General features: G+C 34.0%; 1 protein-coding gene across 3 annotated transcripts; it reads right to left on the bottom strand.

Annotated features, from left to right (window-relative positions):
* Positions 1 to 1471: 1471 nt before the first annotated feature.
* LOC107038807 (dipeptidase 1) lies at positions 1472 to 21580 on the bottom strand. 3 transcript variants are annotated; one of them, XM_015258093.1, is made up of 10 exons: positions 21399 to 21580; positions 16743 to 16881; positions 13391 to 13553; positions 11121 to 11404; positions 10016 to 10073; positions 8493 to 8669; positions 8290 to 8380; positions 6036 to 6111; positions 1756 to 2022; positions 1472 to 1677 (listed from the first exon to the last, which is right to left on the bottom strand). In XM_015258093.1, exons 2-10 carry the CDS (start codon positions 16865 to 16867, stop codon positions 1647 to 1649), a joined length of 1272 nt encoding a protein of 423 aa, XP_015113579.1. In that variant the 5' UTR covers positions 16868 to 16881; positions 21399 to 21580; the 3' UTR covers positions 1472 to 1646. The 3 variants fall into 3 exon arrangements, with proteins under 3 accessions (XP_015113579.1, XP_015113578.1, XP_015113577.1); XM_015258092.1 differs by lacking the exon at positions 21399 to 21580 and adding an exon at positions 17197 to 17334 and having other exon boundaries at positions 1472 to 1696; XM_015258091.1 differs by lacking the exon at positions 21399 to 21580 and adding an exon at positions 17197 to 17334.
* Between the last annotated feature and the right edge of the window lie 1787 nt (positions 21581 to 23367).

The following is a 23367-nucleotide window of genomic DNA, read 5'->3' as shown; positions in this document are numbered from 1 at the left end:
CTTTTCCATCTTATTTTTATATTTGGAAATGACGATTTGTTGAAAATTTCAAATCCAGATTTTTGGAATCTAAATGTAATCTTTTTGGATTTTCCCTGAAAACCTGTTTATTCAGCGCCAAATCCCGAGGAATTTTCAATTGATTGAAAATTAAAAAATAAATTACCCTGAATTTTCGTGAGTTCTTCACGGAAAAAAAATTATACGTAAAATTACTGTATAATCTACGATAAACAGGTCAATTTCTGGACGAGTTCAACTTGCATTGAATATTCCAGAAATAAAATGAAAATTGTAGTGATTATTTCACTTTTCAATAATATTACTCGTGTATAATCATGTATTAATTATTTTTTATATTCACCGACATTTAATGAGTGAAAAAAAAAATGGCCCAATCGTCCAGAAATTAGGGGTTTCGACTGCGTACAACTATTTCTTAATTTAATTATTCTGTTTTGTTATTTTCACTTCAAATAATTTTTTTCTGCTAATTAAAACATTCTCGAAGGTGAAGTCATCATATCCCCATTTAGGTGATTCTTTTATTTTAGAAGATCCTACCAGGAAACTCGAATTTCCCTTAACCTTCCAGCAATTGGCCTGCTCACTATATATAGGAAAACACAATGGTATTCCAGGAATTTTTATTTTGAACCAAGGAAGACATGTTGGACCAAGGATGAATTTTACCCTTTGTAATGTAATTTTTCGCAAACGAATAGTAAATGTATGTTTTTTTATAAAAACCTGTATTTTTTATGAATTTATATAGTACACGGTTCAGCAATTCTTATTTTATTTTTCTTGTAATTTGTCGTTGATTTTTTCTCCGTGAAAGAATTTTCATGGAATCATTGAACCGAAATTCACAGTTTCCAGTGATTTTTTCGTCAAATTGTGAATTTCCGAACACAAAGTTCCTCAAAATTTCAATAAAAGTTCTTCATGCTAAACAATTCCAGGAACTGTATTTGAAATTTCAGAGAAAAATTTTTAACAGTGCAGTAGATAATTCGACTGTCGATCTCATCAACAAGACTTCTCCAATATTCACACTTTTAGCCGAATTTTAATAGAAATTGCAGCAGAATTCCGCAGAAAATAGAAATTCTCTGCGAAACGCAAATCACTTCAGTAACGAACCGGTAAACCGGCTTAACTCGATTTAGACTACTGGCCAGTTTTTGACGAATATCTCGGAATCTAAAAGAGATAGAAAATTTTTTGTCTCGAGCTTTTTTGTAGAGTCAACTGAGGGTTATAAAAAAGGTCGTGAGAAAAATTTTGCTATCTCTCTTAGATTCTGAGATATTCATCAAAAACTGGCCAAAAGTCAGAATCGAATTAACTCGGTTTACCGCTTCGCTACTGATTTGCAAAATTACGAGCAAAAGTAAAAGGTTTAAACCCTAAAGGTAAGTAAAGGTTTAAGGCGTAAAGCCTAACGACGAATAATTGATGAACTAAATTCATTGAAAAAAGAATGAAAATTTATTAAAATACTGTGAAGATATTGTTCGCATAAAAACCTTCTACACTCCACATCAAAGTTCATTCAATAAATTTTACGGGCACTTAATGCACACGACGATTCAACGGATGATCCTTTGGACGCCGCTTCTTTGGTATTAACACTTCGGTATTTAAACTTTGGTCATGTCCACCTGCTCCCACCTACAATAAACAGTGCGCTCTGAATTATTATTCGATTGAGTTTCGTAATGATTGTGCGATGATTATGCGGGTATTTACTCAGTTGCAGTTTGACATGCACCGGGTTTCAATCCCTCTCGCCTCTGGGCGATGTACAACTCCTGTCCAGTAATAACGCGATCACTGGGAGGAATAGTTGCCAATGCGTCTCGCACCTCTTCGACTGCACCAAAAACACGGATCAAATTTCTACCCGCGAGTTTCTCGAGGTCTGCGCGGCTCCACTCGGGCTCGTTCTCTCGACGGTCGTACAACCGATTGAAGAGATTCGGGTACTTCGAGACGTCCTCCAGACCCTTCGGAGTACTACAATTATTTTTTAAATCAATTATTCCGTTGAATTAATTTCGTAATTAGTTTGTTGAAGAATTCTGCGTTTACGGTATTTAATGGTAGCTATGAGAGAACTTATAGAAATGATTTGGAAAATTATTTCGAGGGGAATTTCACCTCGGGGAAAAAAACTTGCGTTTTTCGAGAAAAAAACTTAAAAAAAACTTTTTGTTCGCGTCTTTTTCCCTCAGAAATCCGATTTTGTAGGTCAAATTCGTCTCCGACCACTAAAAATTAGAGAGTCGAGTTTTTTCTAATCGAAAAATCAACTTTTGAAAAATTCTCAATGTGTTTTTTTTTCGAAATAGCTTTTTAAATATGATTACAAATTATCGCTCTTTAATTATGAAATATACGGAAGATACATTTTAAAATTGGTCCACCTGAAATCGGGCGTTATTTTCAATGGATCGATTATATTTTCGAAAATAAGTTATAAGTATCAAGTAGAATGGAGATTATGGATTGCTGAGAGGAGCCCTCTCAACTATAGAGTAAAAAAAGGCTAGGTAGAGGCATGGGAACCATAAACATTGAGTTAATAATCGTAAATGAAGTTTATACAGAATATTTGGGAAAGAAAAATTTTTTTCTTCGGATATGAATAAAAATTTTGATAAACGAATAAATTAAAAAATGCATCTTCTCCCGCATTTTTCATAATTAAGAAGCGAAAATTTCAGATCATATTGAAAAAACTATTTCGAAAAAAAATTCGTTGGAAATTTTTGTTAAGTTGATTTTTCGATTCAAAAAATTCGATTATTATCTACAAAATCAGATTCTTGAGGGAAAATTGTGCGGAGAATAGTATTTAAAAATTTTTGTCTCGAAAAACAAAAAAGTTTTTTCCTTTTATCGGCTGATAACATGATGTACCACTTTGTCACTGCTGCTATGCTCACCTCGCGTCGAAAAGTGCCTTTTCGATTACTTGTAAATAAAAAAATGGACTTCGTCTACTCATCAACGAAAAAAGGCACAGTCCTCCTTGAACATAGCATCACTGACAAAAAAATACTTCGACACATGTGCAAGAGAGATTTTTCAACTCATGTGATTGGTCAACTTCAGACGCGTAAAAAACCCATCGCAGTAGTAACGAAATGTACTATTGGGATTATTAGAATGTGGGCATTTCAAGGCTTCCCTATTCATTTCTATCAATTTTCAACTACATGTCTGTATGCATATTTCGGCGAGTGTCCGTACAAATTTATGTCTCAATATTTTAATTCACGATTTCTCAAAAATCGATGATGTGATCAAATTGCTTAAAGACGTGATCGATGAACGGAGAAAAGTGTAGGCCCTTGGGCTGCAATAGAAAGAGACTTGAGTAATGTTAAGAGGTGAGAAAACCCCACAACCTCAGCAACTTCACGTCCCAAAAAATTTAATAGAAAACTTGGTGAATTTGCTTGATTATTTTTCCAACCGAAATATCGGGCAATATGATTGGCCCATTCGACATCACGTGGTACAAGCTACAGGGTTTTCAACTGATAATTTTTTGATAATTTTCTCTGGTAGTTGCTATATAAAAAACAAAACATTATGCAGTCGCATTAACCCCTCGCCAAACTGACAGATTGAATTCAATTGTGGTAATCCGAGGATTTTTATTCGAAATGAGTGTTAATTATACAATTTTCGTTTTTCAATTGTGAGCTTCGTCTCATGGTCCAATTATATTGCCCGACATTTGGATTGGAAAAATAATCCCCCGAATACCACACGAGCTTCAAAATTAATCGGGCATTTTCCTCAAGGTTCCCTGCATACAAACGAAGTCGTCAAGTTTTTCAGGAAAAATCACTCGTGCTTCGTACTCGTGATTTTTTCACCTGAAAAACTTGACTCCTTCGTTTGTTTGCAACCAACCTATCGGAAAATACCCGATAATTTTGAAGCTCTTGTGGTATTACAAATGAGAATTTTCCGGTACTGGATTTTAGCCAATCACAGCGCAGTATTCGAGGTCACGATACTCTTTTGTTATCAAATTTTTTCGGAAAATGCACACTAGCTCCTGGAAATTGCATCTGATAATAATATAGTAGCTATTCATTTATTTCTAACTAATTGGATGTTTTGCTGGAAGAAGCCCTCGACTACTGCGCTCCGCTTGGCCAAAATCCAGCCCCGAAAAATTCTCCGCGGAATACCCCTCGATCTTCAAAATTAATCGCAATATTTCCCTCAAGCTTCCCTGCAAACAAACAAAAGTGTTTGCAGGGAAGTCACTTTCGTTTATTTGCAACGAAGCTATCGGGAAAAATTCCGATAGTTTTGAAGGTGTCAGGGTATTATAACTGAAAATTGTCCTGGATTTCTATTAGTTTTTGGTCGATTCTATTAATGAATTCGGTGGCTTATTTGCACCTTTTTTTAGTAGCTTATCTGTACGTTTTCAATAGAGCAGCTCATACAACTCATTCTATTGAGATATTTTCTATAGAAAATTCTTCGTCTCAAATTTTCTCATTTTTTAAAAAATTTTCTCAATGAAAGGAAAGCAAAAATACAATATAAAAAAGTTGGAAAATTCATGAAAATTAATTCAATTTTGTTAATTTAAAGACAATCGAGAACGTCAATTTCATTGGAATATTGCGAATTAATTAGCAGCGATAATTATGCTCACTTATAAACAATACCTCTATCCTCTTATTTATAACTAGTTCCACGAAATTGTTGATAATAAACTGTTGATAATAATCTCCGCCCGGTAATTCAAAAAAATTTGCAAACTATGTACAAATCCAAGCGATTATTCTCGGCATCTTGATTATCATTATTATCAACTTGCCCTTTCTCCTAGTGATGTTTTATGGTCTGAAGATGATAAAACCTCAGAAAAATTTCTGGCATTAAATGATTAGGGTAATTCATAACATCTAAGGGAACCTTGATCTTTATGCAATTTTTTATCACTTCCACATGCTGAAAAAATGACATTAATTTTATGCTCAGACGGTTCACACTGAGGAGTACATGTTTGCTAATCAGGCAATTATCTAAAAAAACGAGTGATTTCACGAGAATCATTTTTTACAAAAAAAAAAAAGATCTCATTCCATTTCCTCCCGAAATTACTCATTTTGATAATTTCATAATCAACAAAATGGGACAGCGACACGTATTACATATTAACCACTCTGCGCGTATGAAAAAATCGTATAGAAATGTTCTATACGGATTGCGGGCAGAATTTCTATAGGATTTCCGTATATGATATTCGGATATTTGTACACGGAGAAATATTCAATAAAAATTACGTATCTTTTCCGTAATTCCGGAGCGAAATGTGGGTGTAGGAAATTGTACGGAACTGTCACGGAATTTTTTCGGAGCGTTCCGTAATTTTTAATGAATATTTCTCTCCGTGTATACGAATATTTTCTATAAGAATTATTTCTATACATTAATTTTTACATAAATTTTTTTCATACGAAAGATGTCTAAACGCTTCAAAGAAAAACGCAGAGAAATGTCGCAACTCCATACGAAATGTTTCTATACATGTGGCAGTGGGTCTAGGATCAAACCTATAGAAATTATGTAGAAATAATTTGTACAAGAAAATCCGTATAGAAATATCCAAATATCGTATACGAAAATCCTATAGAAATTCTATACGCAATCCGTACAGAAAATTTCTATGTTTTCTTCATACGTGCATGCTTGCTAATCATGCAATTATCTTAAAAACGTGTGATTCTAAGAGGTACTTTTTTTACAAAAAAGATCTCAGTCCTTTTCCTCCCGAAAGCACTCATTTTGGAGATAATTTCATAATTAACAAAATGAAACAAAGAGACTTATTGCATACTGATATACTCTAATAATACAAAATTACTGATAATAATCTAGTAATAAGTAGCCTAAAAATAGTGTGCAAACAGCATACGGAATCCAAGTGATTATCGAATAAGCCCGGAATAAATTTTCTTGTCACCTTAATTATCATTATTGTCACTTACTCACTAATTCCGTCGTAATCACCACCAATTCCAACGTGATCCGGTCCAATTAAATTTCTTATGTAATTTATGTGCTCTGAGAAAGAAAAAATCAAAAATAGAATTCTAAAAATCAAAATTATCTCTGCGTCTCATTTTTTCCTATGTTCATTATCTTGGGGATTGTTTTGTGAAGGTGATAAGATGTGTAAATGGGAAAGAATGGATGAAGAAAACCAAATAATTATACCAAAATTCTATTGGAAGCCCATTATAATTTCTATTTTTTTATTTTTCGCAGATTTCCATCGAAAATTCTGTATTTTTGACTTGAGACTCTTCAATAGCTATTTGACAGTAAGAGAAGTTGATAGGTGCTGATATTTCAATTAAACTTATTCTACAATTGTTTCCTCCGTATGAATTATTGTGCACAAATTTTCTAAATTTATTTTTTATTTTGTAAAATGAGAATTAAAAGAAAACAGCGAAAGATCGTAGGAAATTTACGCGTAAGAATTATATCATGACGAATATGACTTTTCATCACGCTGTGACGAAAAGTGAACTTTTCGACACGCTCCGCATGCCTAAAAGTCCAATTTCCGCCACATTGTTATGAAAAATATTGTTCGTAACTCGTGCAAAAATGTTTTTTGACTCGTCACGAAATATACTATTATAATCTGAGCTGAAAGCGAGGATTATAATCACATGCGTCAGATAATACCTTTTCCGTACTGTCATTCACTTTTCCTCGTCAGGGGATTGGTATTGGTCCTTTCCCAAACTCGTCGAAAATATAATAAAGACAATATGTAATATTCTATTTCGTTGGTAATATTCTATTCGTCCGAGCCGAAGGCGAGGACTGACCAACCACACGAGTAAAAAAACCCCATCGCCGCAGCCCGGGCCAAGATTTTTTTGTAGTGATTTTCAAGTTTTCGAGTTTGGGAAGTATGCACGGAGAGAAATATTCAATAAAAATTACCAGAAAAAAGACGTAAAAAGTAGGTTTCGACACGTAATCTGGGAGCGAAGTAAAATTCAATAAAAAGTGTCAATCGTCACGTAAATTCAACGATCTGTTCCGTAAAAATTATTCATCCGTCCGAGGCCTCACGGCTAGCCATGAGCCATGAGTCACTGTGAGGGGGAGATTTTAACAACACGTTCCGTAAATTTTTCGGAACTTTTCGTAAAAATTCTTAAACATCCAAGAATTTTCATGTTCTGAAGCATAATAAGTCTTGAAGTTTCTGTTAGATTTTACAACTTCCAGAAAAATTACGTGACTTTTTCGTATTTTTTCGGTGACAGACCCGAAAATTTACTGAACGTTTCAAATGTTTTCTCTTATATTCCTATAGAATTTCACTGAAAACGATTCTCGCTTACGGATTACGTGAAATGTTCCGTAATTTTTCTTGAATGTTTCTCTCCGTGTGCAATACCAATTCCTAGACGAGAAATCGTGGGAAGCAGTGCGGAAAAATATCGTTCACGACTAGTGCCATGGGGTTTTTTACTCGTGCGGGTGGCCAGTCTTCGCCTTCGGCTCGGACGCCAACTCCACGCGAGTAAAAAATCCCATGGCACTCGTCCTGAAATTACTATTATCGCCATGCATACAATATTTTTCATCACGCTGTGTGAAAAAGTAACTTTTTCACACATTGTGAAGAAAAATATCGTTCGATACTCATGGGAAAAATGCTATAAACTTCCCACGAGCCAAAAAACACTTTTCCGCACTCGTATCGAAACATTCTATTTTCACACTGCTGCTACGTTCAGCGCATGCTGAAAAGTGTCTTTTCGTTTACGAAACGAAAAACGTAACGGAAAAGTCTTTTCGTTTACTCGTAAACGAAAAGAAAACGACAAGTCTTTTCGTTTACTTGTCAACGAAAAAGGCAGTTCGGCCACTCCCTGAACGTAACATCGCTGTCAAAAAATATTGTTCGACACATCTGAGACGGGAATTTTCAGCTCGTGTGGTTGGCAACTTCACACTCGCGAAAAACCCGTCGCGCTCGTATCGAAATATACTATTTCGCTGCGACGTAGGTGCAAAGTCAGATTTTCTTGCCGCAAAGCGTCCGCCAGGGCGAAAATATCATATTCGAACACTTGAGGCCAAAATTAGTTATCCTGACACAAAAAATTAGAAAATTCGGATTTGACAAATACAATTGCTTCCATTCGTACGAAAAAAATTACCAGTCCATTTAAATATCCTCATATCACTATGTCAGGAATAAAAACTCACCAACTACATCCTCAATCGTGGTTTCCTTCGTCTCATTACAGTTGACGAAATTATTGTAGAAATTGACCATCACAATTCCGTTATTTTTTTTCTGAAAAATGAAGGAAAAATTGAATGATTGCGATCGAAACGAACAGAATCGGATTTCTACTTAGAAGGAATATTGCTGGATTATTCAATAATTAGTTGTGTGAAGTACGTACAACCATGTGAAGGACATCGTCAGGTACATTCCTGTAATGATCGCAGACACTGAAAGATGATGAATGTGAAAAAATAACTGGTGCTTTTGTTGTAGCGAGTACCTCTCTCATGACATTGTGTGACACGTGCGACAGGTCAACCATCATACCCAAGCGATTCATTTCGTGTACGATTGTCTGCGAGAAAAAAATTTCGATGTTGATTATTCGACAACTCAGCAGCAAAGCGGTAAACCGGGTTAAGTCGGTTTTGACTTGTGACCAGTTTTTGATGAATATCTCGAAATCTAAGACAGATAACACAATTTTTGTTACGACCTTTTTTAAAAAACTCAATTGGCTCTACAAAAAAGGCGGTGACAAAAATTTCTCTATCGCTTTTAGATTCCGAGATATTCATCAATAACTGGACAATAGTCAAAATTGACTTAATCCGGTTTACCGCTTCGCTACTGAATTGCTCTGTAATAATTCACTTGTGAAATTTCAAAGTAATTTACGTCGAATGGGAAATCCCCATAATTGCGTGAGCAATTATTCCAAGAGCAAGTGATTTTAGAACGGAATAACAAGAGAAGTTCGTAATTGAGAAACTTTTCTGTTAAAATGGGATCTGGGAATCCTACACTGAGGAAAAAAATTTCTAAGAAATAGAAATTCTATGATTGATCCAAATCGTTCATCGATTGAATAGTCGGAAAAGAAAATGCTATTGTAAGACACAAATATTGATTTAATTTTAATGTTTTCGATTGAAAAAGAATGAGATCAGTTATCTAAACTTTTTTTTTGCCACTATCTACTTTTCAGTACATACAAATCAATGTCTGTATTATCAGATATCTTCTTCGAATACAACATGTAATTATCCAATTTATCAGCGTCACGATATCCCACAAAAGAATATCTGTTCGATTGAAAGCAGAATTCATAGATGCAATAAAATATTCATTTGGTCTATGAGGAACATATTGTTGGATACTCATTGATGCGAGACTTTCGCGGTGAGCAGTTTCTTATTTACGACAAACGCAATTCTTCATCATTTGAACTGATTATTTTTCCATTGCAATTGTGAAAAAAAAATTATTTGCGCCAAATCCAAAGCGTTTGAACTAAATCAAAATTGAATTATATGAAATCAATTTGTCGCAACAACATGTATTTTCTAAATTCGATAGAATAAACAAAATATACTAGACTATAACAAAATCGATTTCATACAATCCAATTTTGGTTTAGTTGAAATCGATATTTGTGTCTTACAATAGCATTTTCTTTTGCGACTATTCAATCGATGAACGATTTGGATCAATAATAGAATTTCTATTTCTTAGAAATTTTTTTTCTCAGTGTACAAATCGCTCGTCAGAAAGATAACTACCGATTCGTGGAGGTGTCATATTTTTATTAACGAATAATTGTGACGATTCACTAGGAAAATGATGAAACGTTGAAATGTCTCAACGTGTCATTACTTTTCTAGTGAATTGTTCAATTCATTTGATGAATGTGTCAATTACCTTTCCAAAATCTGTTAGATTGTAGACGGAGCCTTCATTAACAGTAGAGGCATCGGCCCTAGGATGAGAAAAAAAGGAGATAGTTGAATGCAAACTATTTTTGAGGCTTTCACGCCCATTATTACTCATATAATTGGCATCCATCTGGAAGCCAATAATGTCAGTTGAATTCAACGGAAGAAAAAATCGAAATTCTCCTCATTTTATGATCCACCAAAATGTGTACCAAAAACCCTATTCCATTTGTCACCGAAATTTATTGGGATTTTATTAGAAATTCTATTCGTTTTCCGTAGATTTCTATCAATAATTAGGTTCTTCATGAAAAGGTAGAAAAATCTATGGATGTTGATTTTTCTGTAAAATTCATTGATTGGCAGTCGCCTTTTCTTCTTAAGAAAAATTTTTAGTCATGAATTTTTTATTTTGATTGTTCTTTGTTTGTAATGAAAAATGCTCAGAAAAAACTTCATAAAATTGATGTCCAAGAATTTCTATCGAAAAAATCTCAAGAGAACATGTTATACAGAAGAATCAGAATCTATTCATTTTTTTTCTATTAAACATTGCGAAATCTTCAATAGATAATCGGCAGAAAACATGAAATTTTAATGGGAATTCAAGAGAAGTAGCGAAAGTGTTCAAGTTTTTCAGCCGTCTATCCGCCAGAAAAATTCATTGGGAATTTATTTGAAATCCTAATTGATTTCCGACAATTTCTATTGATGATTCTATAATTTCTTGATAGATCCATCAAAAAAACAAAATACGTTCATTTTTCTGTAAAGGTCATTTGTTTTCAGTTTCTTTTTTTTTTTTAAATTTTAGTCATAAAATTTCTATTTTGATTTTCCTTTTTTTATAATTAAAAACGCTAAAAAAGAAGAGAAAAAAACTTTATTAGATTGAAAAACTTTAAATCTCCGAAGAATATCTCAGAGAAAAATCAGAATCTATTCATTTTTTCCATCAAATATTTCCAAAATCTGCAATAAAAAATCGGCGTAGAATATAGAATGGTTTTTCTATTCAGTTTTTCCATACGTGTTTAGATGTCATTTCAGTCAACAATTTTTTCATTCCCTCATCTTCAATTACTACTCACCAGGGAGTATTACACGTGTGCGTTAAGGTAACATAACGGACGCCCAACTCATAATAAAGCCGAAGAACACCAAGACTCGAATCAAACAGGTGTCCGCCCTCAATCCCGATCATCGATGCTATTTTTCCGCTCTTCCAGACAGGTTCAATATTGCCGGCTTCCGTCACAAACTCGAGATTATTCGGGTACTTTTTAACGAGTCTTTTTATAACGTCAATCTGTCGTAGTGTGAGTTGAATCGCATCCTTGTATTGAGAATCACAACTGACGTAAGCTGCCCAGAACTGGAAGAGAATTCTTATACTTTTTTTAAATACCTAATTTGCATGAAAACTTTAAAAACGTGAAAATTAAATTTCTCCAATTTTTTTTTTTAATTTTATGACTAAAATAATTTAATTAGTTGAGTTCAATCTTGAAATTGAGCGTGCAAAGTGAGTGAACTTGAATTGCTTGTCTATGCATTGAAAATTTAGTATGACTGTTCATGTTTAGTAATACTGTTCATAGTGAATATTCCAGCGATTGAGATTTTAGATTATGTTATTCTATGACAAAATATGAAAATCAAATGATACATGTTATTTTTCTATCTGAACCAATCATGCAAAATATGATACTTTCGATAGCACGCTTTTCGATCGACGTACCAAATCTCCGCGACAAAATTTCCGCAGCAAAACTCCCAAATGAAAAGAAAACTGAAGACAATTTTTCCAGCGACAATTGCATTGTTGACACCTCATCTGCCGCCAATTTATTCTTGGTACATTATATCCGTTGGTAAATTATCCGATACTTCATATGCTTACAATTTTGGATGATAAACAGTGAGTAGTGAGGATTCCCGATAACCCCTCTCTTTTCGATTCCAATTAAATTCACTACTTCACAATGTTTCCCCATTTGTATTATCACCGATAGCTGCGTTACCTCACACGGCGAGAAATATTCACTTGTAATACCACAAGAGCTTCAAAATTATCGGGTATTTTCCGATAGGTTCGTCGCAAACAAACGAAGCAGTCAAGTTTTTCAGGTTTCCTGAAAAACTTGACGACTTCGTTCGTATGCAGGGAACCTTGAGGAAAGTGCCCGATTAATTTTGAAGCCCGTGTGGTATTCGGGGGATTATTTTTCCAACCCAAATGTCGGGCAATATAATTGGACCATGAGACGAAACTCACAATTGAGAAACGAAAATTGTATAATTAACACTCATTTCGAATAAAAATCCTCGGATTACCACAATTGAATTCAATCTGTCAGTTTGACGAGGGGTTAATTCGACTGCATGATGTTTTGTTTTTTATATAGCAACTACCAGAGAAAATTATCAAAAAATTATCAGTTGAAAACCCTGTAGCTTGTACCACGTGATGTCGAATGGGCCAATTATATTGCCCGATATTTGGGTTGGAAAAATAATCAGTAAAAATTACGTATCTTTTCCGTAATTCCGGAGCGAAATGTGGTTGTAGGAAATTTTGCGGAACTGTCACGGAATTTTTCCAGAGCGTTCCGTAATTTTTATCTGAATCTCCTGTGACAAATTACTATACTGTCACTTAAATTTTCTGAGTCGGTTCCATAATCGGTGAGCTAATTGTGAGTTCCGTAATTTTTACTGAACATTTCTCTCCGTGTGCACACGAAATTGGCATTTAATTGACTATTATAAAATTCGCTTTTAATTCAATATTATAAAATTTGCATTTAATTTGATTTTAAATCAGTATTATTTGTAATTTTGTGTTCATTCAGTGTCAGAGAATGGTTACAATGTATATTTTAATCGTAACAGCGGGCTTCTATGAACCGAGCGGAATTTGTTTGCTGGAGTGGCAGAAGCATTGTAATTGTAAAATGTGAGTTATCGAATTGAAAATTGCGAATTAAATGTTATCTCTGAATTCTGAGTTACTTTTTTTTGCACTTGATATTCTTTCAGAAGAGGACGAAAGCTGTATGAAACCTTCGACAAATTTGTCCGTGGTTTATTTTGTACCTCGGGAATAATGAATATGGGGGAATTGTCGGTGGAAAAGTTGTCAATGGATAAATTGTCGTCGGTTGTTTTGTCGCGGAAATTTTGTCGCAGAAATTTTGTCCGCGGATCGAAAGCTACGGAACCGATATTTTCATCCCATTTTCATATTTCATGATTTTTTTTACTGGAAAAAAGTATGTAACAGTCCGAATTCGCGCTTAAAATTGAAATTGAAACGTATCGAATTGCGATGTTAGAGTATCTGACCCATGTGACTCACTTGTCCTCCAATTTTCCCCTTAGCCAATCGTGGCAAATCTGTTTGACAAGTGCCGCAGACTCCTGTTCCCATTATTGGATCATCTCGTAGGTCTTGATCGAAATGAAATGCACTGAGATTGTTCGCATGTTTCAAGTACAGATTCCAAGCCAGATCATTGTGCCTGAAAAATGTTACTAGAATTTCTCAAATACGAAATTAATTTAATTTCAGGATGTTTATCCAAAATCGCAAGTACTCAAAAAAAAATTTGATTTTTTTTTTAACTTAGAGATGAAGATATTCCCTTCATTTTGATAAAAATTTCAATCCACCAACCCATGTTCATTATTTAGAAATAAAATAGACAAAATGTACCAAATGCATGCGCTAACATGCGCTTATATGGGATAGAATCATTCAAATATTTCCTCTTTTTGCCCGGGTACCCCAGATTTTTCTCTGGCCATTGGATTCAGTATGATTTTACACATTACCTTCTATTTTTATTTCTATTTTTAGAGTCTTCTAGTAGGTGAATTATCAATTTGAACATAAATTTCATAAGAGCCCGTGTATAAGGAAAAATTAGTTTATTTATTTCTGCCAAGACTATTGCGATTAATTTTTTTTCAACGTTAGAAAAGTTGGTTTTATATGTTCTGCTGTCAGCCGAAAAAATTACAGAATTTGCCTTGAACATGAAAAAAAAAACATTTACCGACAATTTACCGACACTGGCTAAACATCCTTAATATTTCTAGTAGAAATCATGGAAATCACGAAATGCCAAAAGAAATCATGATATCTAATTCTTATTGAGAAATCACAGAAATCATTCACGAAATCAGAGGAAATCATCCCATTCTGGAAATCACTGAGCCACCCCATTGAGGAGTGACCAGCCCCTCGGGAATTCTTGTTTCGTTTGCACGACCAACACTTTCATTGTCAATTCGAGTGTACAGAAAATTGATCTCAACACGGAGAGAAATTTTTGATAAAAATTACCCTACCGTTCTATAAAGATGTATCATCAGTAATCGTTTCCTCATTTCTGTCCCGAAATTTAGGAAAAATTAATATATGATGATCAAATTTTATTCTGCGTTAGAGAAATTTTATCCTGACGCATAATACATTTTACCCTTCCAGTCTAATAATTTTTATGTAGATATCAACGAAAATTCTAGAACGGTTGGTAAATTTTACCCTACCGGTACAGTAATTTTTACTCTACCGACACGGTAATTTTTATTGTTTTCAGGATAAAATTTCTCTAACGTAGAATAAAATTTGATCATCATATATTAATTTTTGCTAAATTTCGGGATAGAAATGAGGAAACGATGACTCATGATACACTTTTATAGGACGGTAGGATAATTTTTATCAAAAATTTCTCTCCGTGAAGTGTTGTCCTCTTTGTGCAAGATTTTATGCAATCAAAGTCCTGATGAAAAAAATTCAAGATATAACGCAAAATACATGAATTCATGGGAAGGCTATCATTCTGGTCTTGAGAACGCTTAAAAATTCTCTCGGGACAAGAGAATCTCATCTGTTGGAAAACTTTGTTCTCTCAGTCTGAGAGCGAAATTATTCATCAGATTTCACAATTTTTAAAATTGTCAAGGGAATATTTTCTTGTATCAAGTAAACCTTCCTTGTCAAAAGTAGTTTTTTCTCTCAGTGTATTCGCCTCATAGGCCTCACATTAAAACTCACTATGAGGTCAGAATAAGGGCAAAAAAGTCGACTCCACTGTTGAAGATTTCTCGAAAATTCAGTTGCAGCATCATCTGAATTCTCAATGTCATCAGTTTGAATTTAATTTTAAATGAAAATGTTCATAAAATTTCTGATTCATCTTAAAAATTCAAGAAAATTGTTTTTTTCATGTTAACCCGCGACCACATGCGCTCGGCCGCAGGCCTTCATCCATCGCACGGTTAGCGCATCGCCGCTGAGTTAACCCGAGCGCGTTGTTGCCACCTTGGCGCTTACCGCTATATGCGTATTCTAAATGTGACAGTGAGTGTAGCAACACTGTCGCTCGAGGCGGCGACAGGAACTCACACCGGGCGGCGCGGCGCCGCTTCTTTGTTCGTTCGACGTTTCACTCCTTTTTTTAGCTAAACAAATTCACCGAGAAAAAAACAGACAGCGCCGACGCTTAATAAAAGGATTGAACTGGAAACTCTAATTTTCTCAGCATTTTTAAGCGCCGAAAAATACGCTAAAATATTTTTAAAAAAAGGAAAACGGGCAGCGCCGCGCTCATTGAGCGAGTGATTGAGGGTTAAGGATGTTTAGCCAAAACCCACATTATTCACCATAATTTTGATATTGTCTCATATGCCAGGTTCAACTTTGAGCCACACATTAGTAATCTTAATCATTCCATCGGGGCATCCTAGTGAGAAATTAATTTCTGAAAATCACTTCTTGTAACATTACGCTTAGGGAAGAAACGTGACCGTGTGAACTTTGATCGAGATGTTGCATGGATTAGACATGTCATTCAAGATATTGAAAAAAAACCACAAGCCATTTACTTTAGACTATGGAGAATCTATCGCGGGCGAGAACAAGTAGGCGACCGGGCCATATAGACGTGATACCTTCGAGTGATTTTGGAATTCCTGTAAAAAAAATTTGACCGCCATTACGAGTCGAGCAACGCGACAACACCGCGCAACGGCTGATCGAGGTCGGTAAAGTCGGTGACGATAATTCAGTGCTGGAAGCATATGGACACGTATAACACACACAACATTCATCTCACTGTTACAACCCCACTACCAGCCGAAGCGTGCGATGTTGCCCGATCAAAATTCGACTGTTACCACTGCAGTCACAAGTCATCCATTATTTATGAACATTTTCTTTAATTATTATTTTTGAGACCGCAAAAGTACGCCATAACATTTCTAATTTGATGAGAAAAATAATTTGTAACATGAATGATTTATTTAGTCAATTGTATTTTTCTTTTCAACTGACTTGTCCACTTCATAGTAGGTTAAACGTCCTTAAGCGATCATTGATATTTCAATGAAAGCTTGAATTTTTAAACTCATTGCAAAAAATGAACATTAGATACATTTGAATTTTGAATAGACGGAGAATTCAGGAAAGTTCTTGCCTGAAATTTTCCAATTTTCAACATTTTTCGGTGTCGTAGGGACCGTGAAATCGAGAATAACTTGAATATTTAAGAAATTAATTAGCTTTTTCACTTGAAATTTCAAATGTAATTTTCTAACAGTGTCGGGCTAAGCCTAAATAACACGGCGGCGAATCTTCGCGGAGGTGACCAAGTCGCAGGGTCACCTATTGTGACCAGACTAGGATTGAAATTGTCACTTACCCATCGATTAAAGGTACATCCTTCAGCACATCACTCCCCTGGAACGGTTGAACACTCAAGCCCCACGAGAACCCAATGACCAGAGCCAACCCCAGAGAAGCTGCCCCGAACCCCACAAACACCATCTTCCCTAAAATCCCTGCAACGAAAATCGAAAAGGTCTGAATGGATATCCGTTCGCCTCCAACTAAAGCCGATTTATACTGACTTATAACAGACAAGATCATTAGATAACAAAACTAATTATGCGTATAGAATACAATGAAGAACATTGAGTCACTGCCACACAGCAGTTTCATTGAGACATATTGATTCAAAAAATGTAAATAATTCAGTCTTTGAAATCGTTCTGTCACTCACGACAGTGTCAATCGCTTTATCATCGCCTTCGATCATTACAAAGTGTCTACTCCAATATAAATTCGAACCGGTAGTAATTTTGACTCTCTGTTACCCATTTTTAGGAATCCTTCCACTCCTAAATAGATCGCGAACTACAGCACAAGTACAATATTATGTAAGTTATTCAAACGATTTGCGTGAAGATCTTTATTTTGTGATATATCACGGGTATCAGAATTATCGTGCACATCGTACGTCGAACAAAACGAATATCATGGATTACTAAGCTTTATATAGTGGTTATGCACTATTCTGCAAGTCATTTCTAAACGTTCCTCACCACGAGAATTCGCCAAATGAATTTACGTGTGGATGTAAAAAACACGTGAATTGATGTTTGATTTCTTGTATACAAAGGGAAGATATGGAATATTACAAAGTTCTCTTTGTAAATAGTCTGTATGATAGCGAGCGAATTTTTGCATCGATTTCCTCCACAATTCCCTTTTAATTTTTTTTCAGTTGCCTGAAACAATCGCTCTTAAGCAATTTATGGCGTTGTCGTGAGAGAAAAAAAAGTCAAGATCTTGATAATTTTTTGTAAAAACGTCCTTTTATGTATTAAGAAATCACGTGCAAAATTTCAGATAGCCTAGGAGAAAGACAGCAACAGAAATAATTTTTTCATCACGCTGTGACGAAAAGTGAACTGTTCGGCACGCTCCGCGTGCCTAAAAGTCCAATTTCCGCCACATTGTGATGAAAAATATTGTTCGTAACTCGTGAAAAAATGTTTTTTAGCTCGTGGGATTATATCACTCGCCTTCGGCTCGTGATATAAACCTCCCACTCGCCAAAAAACACTTTTTTGCACTCGTTACGAAATATACTATTATGCATGAGGTTAAATGGGCCATCGATAATTTCAGCGTTTTCCCTACATTATCGACCTGTCGGCAACATGGGAACACTACTAAAATTATCGATGCCCCATTCAACTGCCTGCCTAAATAGCAACTTCAGAAATTATTCCCGTTGTTGTCCTTCTCCTAGGCTATCTGAGATTTTGCACGTGATTTCTTAATACATAAAAGAAAGTATTTACAAAAAATTATCAATATTTTGACTTTTTTTTCTCTCGAGACAATGCTATAAATTCCTTAAGGTGTTTCGTGTGTAGATCACCGGGGGAGTGGAACCGAACGAGAGTCTTATTGCTCTCGAGCCCTGATTCAATCGCTGAGCACGAAATTTTCCAATTTTCAAGTAACTATTTAAGTGTGCATTTGAACATTTTTTGAATATTCATTTTATTTATCAGATTGATTGATTTTTTCTCATCACCTACGGACGTCAAAGAATTTTTATTGGATGTTTTTCTAATTATTGAAATAATATTAAATGCGTCTCGAGTTGGTAAACCTGTCGAGTGTTTTCTCTCTTTCAGTTCCATGGTCCAACCCATACCTTTCCCATGATGCTCACTGACATTCGAATCACTCGCCTGCGCGTGAAGGCGTAATTGCCCCGAAACTCATATTTTTCCGAAGCATTGGTTCAAATAACTTTCTTATGAAATCTGAAAAAAAATATGAAACTTATACGTGTTCTCAAGAAAGATTTGATTTATCACCCACTAGTTTCTCCTCAATAGGTCATTATTTTTTTGGGTGCCATGGAAATTTCCCCAGTTGAGAGTGGGGTTACCCTCGGAGTTTATAGCTGGAGGGGGTACAAAAACATCCAAATTTCATTTTTTTTTTCTTGAGACTGAGATCTGAAAAAAATGTGCAAAAATTCTCAATAATGTAGCATACTGAGACATTTCTCCCATGAATTTTCTATTTTTTTTTTCATTGTTTTGACCTTTGACACGAAATACCTTAAATCCATGAACTACACATGAGGTAAATCTCCGAAGCAGCCGTACTGTTTGAGGTATTTTCTTCGGAAAGATGAATAATTGCTGGATTTGAGTGAAATTTTCACGTATTCTAAAAGAATTTTCTCTGCAAATTAGGGAAAAAGTTCTACATTTTGGTAATTTTTACTGAAATCCAGTAAAAAAAATTCCTCTCATTAGGAAAGGAAGCGCGCATGAATTGGCTAATGGTTTATACATATTATTCATGATTGTTATGTATTTATTTGTTCTTAATTCTTATTTATTCTTATGCTTCCAAATGGAAGCTTTTGTTGAATTCATTTACTTACTCTTTAATCTGATGTCACAATTTTTTTAGGTACATAATAAAAAAAAAGTTATTATAATTTTTCAAACTAAGACAAACTATCGCCCTTTGGGACAGTCAAAGAACATGAAAAACCCTTCAAAATGAGACGTCATACATAACATTATCTTCAGTTTGGCGGGGTTTATACGAGAAAACGTTTATTATATTTATCATTAATGATTCAATGAGCTAATGTTTTTTTAATCTGAAATTTTCCCGAAAAATAGCGATTTTCGGTCATTTTTAAGGCTTGTCTCACTGAAAAATTCTAATTAGCGCCGAAAGTTATTTTATTTTATTGACAATTTTTTGCGAAAATTTTAGATTAAAAAAAATAGATTTTTTCGTAATTACACACACGAAAAAAGTTAATAGAAAAACCTATCGAATTCTTTAGAAAATTCTATTGAATGTCTATTAAACTTTCTATTAGTTTTTGGCTGATTCTATTGACATGTTCAATAGAAAACATTCAATAGAAAACGTCAACAGAATTCGATTTTTCTATATAACTTATTCTTTTCATATATTTTCTATAAGTTTTTTTCATTTTGTTTGTATTTTCTTCTCATCACGAAAACCAATAAACGAAAATTCGAGCCGAGGAAATTCTGTAGAAAATATTTCAATAGAATAAGTTATACAGAAAAATTGAATTCTATTGACTTTTTCTACTGAAGATTTTCTATTGAACATTTTAATAGAATCGGCCAAAAACTAATAGAACAGTTCAATAGAAATTCAATAGAATTTTCTCACGAATTCGATAGGTTTTTCTATTAAGTTTTTTCGTCCGTGTAACAATTGAAAAAAATATGTTTTCTCATACAAACCCCGTCCAACGGAAGATAACGCTATGTATGACGCCTCATTTTGAAAGGGTTTTGATGTACTTTGAGTGTGCCAGTGCGATTTGGTAGCTTAAAACCCCGCAGGAATATTGAGGCCAATTTGGCAACAAAAAAGTTGGACAAAAACTAGCCATTTTCAAAAAACCGTAACTCCCTCAATTATCAATATTTTTCAATTTTTCCTTTTTCAAAATTTTTATCTAATCGTCATCTTTTCAGAAAAAAAACACCTCCATTGAGACAAAAATTCTCCAGGGTAAAAATGAATGTATTTTCCATCATTCAAGGTATTTCCATGAATGAAATTACACAGTCCTTGTAAAAAATTCCTGTATTTTTATGGCTTCTATTGGACTACGAGGATACGCTAGTATTGAATGACTCATATCGTAATTATCACAATTATTTGAGGTAGCATCACATATATGAATATGTTCTGTCGTTTCCTCGAATAGTTCCAGCACCGCAAGACTGATTCTATCAATGTTAATGTCTCTAACAGATGATATAATCCCCAGTATAATGCTCCTTTCGAATAATGAATGGATCAATATTCAATTATCTACATAGAAACTGTAAAAAAGACAATCAGTTGTGTAGAAGAAAGGGATAATAAAGAATAATGGGGATGATAACATTCAACTAAGTTGAAAATCTGACGAAATTAGTTAAAAGAAAATCTTATGCAATTGAATAAAATGAGGTAAACAGTGAATTAAACATGATAGAAGGAAAGGATGTGCAATAACTAATTATGCTAATTTATTATCAAAAATAACTACACTATATCCAATACGAGAGCAATTCCTCACTTGTTTTTTTTCTTTTCATCAAGAAGATCAAACAAAAAAGCTCGGAAAATGTGAGCCGCGGAAATTCTACACAAAATATCTCAATAGAATAAGTTTTTTTTTTTTATATGTCTCAATAGAATAAGTTGCATTGAAAAATCGAATTCTTTTGACTTTTTCTAAATATTTTTTATTCCAAATTTCAAAAGAATCGGCGAAAAACTAATCGACCGTTCAATAGACATCCAATAGAATTGTCTACCGAATTCGCTAGATTTTTGTAGTAAATTTTTCCACCCGTGTTTTGATGGCCATAAAAGTGGAATTATGACTTGTATGGATGAACTATAATATTCAGAACGGAAATAAAATAGAGGAAAATTTCTGGAATAGAAGAATCTACCCTCACTATTTCAGAATAAAATAGTTAATCTTTACCTTTCCTCGGCGAATGTCACTACAAATGATCCGAACAGCGTTGACTCGGTGGGAGGAAACGTGATGCTCTTTGAGCTGTCCGTCTGTCCCACAATCTGACTGCTGTGATGGTCAATCAAACAAATGCGGGAAGCCCATCACACTTATCTCACAACCAAAGCTCCTGCACGGTAGAGTGGACGAATACAACGCAATTGGTTCGGTTATCATCACTTTTGTAAGTATTTATATGAAATGGTGGGAACCTCGAATGATAGGAGATAATAGATTCTGTCTGGTGGCAATAATCCACAGATATTATTGAAAATAAAAATTTCATTGTGAAATGTTGTACCTCGTTGAGTAACAAAATATAAAATTTCGTCATACAGTGATAATTCTACTTGATGAGTGGACTGAACACAATAGAGATTAATTTATGACTGAAACTGCGTATATTTCCTTTGCCCAAGGAGTTCATTTATCGGTAATTGTAATTTTTTCTTGGAGAACAACGTTAATTTTTCCCAGAAATTATAACTTTGATGAGTACAAGAAATTGATCCATCAAATTCTTTCTTTAATTATTTTTTTGAACAATAGTCTTTCGATGCCTAGGATGATTCGACGTAATACGCCATTTCAGGCAGAGACACAACTTATGTATTATAAAAGTTTGACACTGACGATAATTTCTATGTTGGGCGCTGGATTTTTATTCGTTTTTTCTGATTTTTTGAGATTTTTTCTAGATTTTAATCTTCTCCCTAATTAATCGAAATTTTTCCACTTTTAGATTAATTATTATCAATAATACTAGATTGTCAATTGAGCAGAAACCCAACTAGAATCTTTATATTCATATTAACTTTCGTTTAAAATTTATTTCAGAATTTAATCTTCAAAGTTCAAGTTATGTTTATACGACTTTAAGATTCCGTATCTTTTTTACCGCGCGCGGAATTTTTTAACCTGCAAAACTTGACACCCTCATTTGTTTACAACGAAGTTATTGGGATATACCTGATAATTTTGAAGCTCTTGGAGTATTACTACCGATAAATTTTCCTCTAAATGAGATATTTTCATTCTGACGCCTCTTGAGCCAAGTATTTCACTGCTGTCGAATGTACACGGACGAAAAAATTTAATAGAAAAATCTATCGAATTCGTTAGAAAATTCTATTGAATTTCTGTTGAACTGTTGTATTAGTTTTTGGCCGATTCTATTGAAATGTTCAATAGAAAATATTCAGTAGAAAAAGTCAATAGAATTCAATTTTTCTATATAATTTATTCTATTGAGATATTTTCTGTAGAATTTCCTCGGCTCAAATTTTCTAAGTTTTTTCGTTTGATTTTCTTGATGAGAAAACAAGAAAAATAGAATGAAAAAACTTGAAAAATTTGAGTCGAGCAAATTCTATGGAAAATATATGAAAAGAATAAGTTATGTAGAAAAATCGAATTCTGTTGACTTTTTCTATTGAATGTTTTCTATTGAACATGTCAATAGAATCAGCTAAAAACTAATAGAAAGTTTAATAGAAATTTAATAGAATTTTCTGACGAATTCTATAGGTTTTTCTATTAAATTTTTTCGTGCGTGTAGAGCAATTATTCATGTTTGAAACTTTCAAATTCGAATCAATAGAATTCAATTTTTCTACATAATTTATTCTATTGAGATATTTTCTATAGAATTTCCTCGGCTCAAATTTTCTAAGTTTTTTCGTTTAATTTTCTTGATGAGAAAAAAAGAAAAATAGAATGAAAAAAACTTGAAAAATTTGAGTCGAACAAATTCTATGGAAAATATATGAAAAGAATAAGTTATATAGAAAAATCGAATTCTGTTGACTGTTTCTATTGAATGTTTTCTATTGAACATGTCAATAGAATCAGCCAAAAACTAATAGAAAGTTTAATAGAAATTCAATAGAATTTTCTAACGAATTCGATAGGTTCTTCTATTAAATTTTTTCGTGCG

This window comes from Diachasma alloeum, unplaced genomic scaffold, assembly GCF_001412515.2.
Source record: "Diachasma alloeum isolate Michigan unplaced genomic scaffold, Dall2.0 Dall_scaffold_00288, whole genome shotgun sequence".
Lineage (NCBI taxonomy): Eukaryota > Metazoa > Arthropoda > Insecta > Hymenoptera > Braconidae > Diachasma > Diachasma alloeum.
This window is presented reverse-complemented; position numbering and strand designations above follow the sequence as displayed.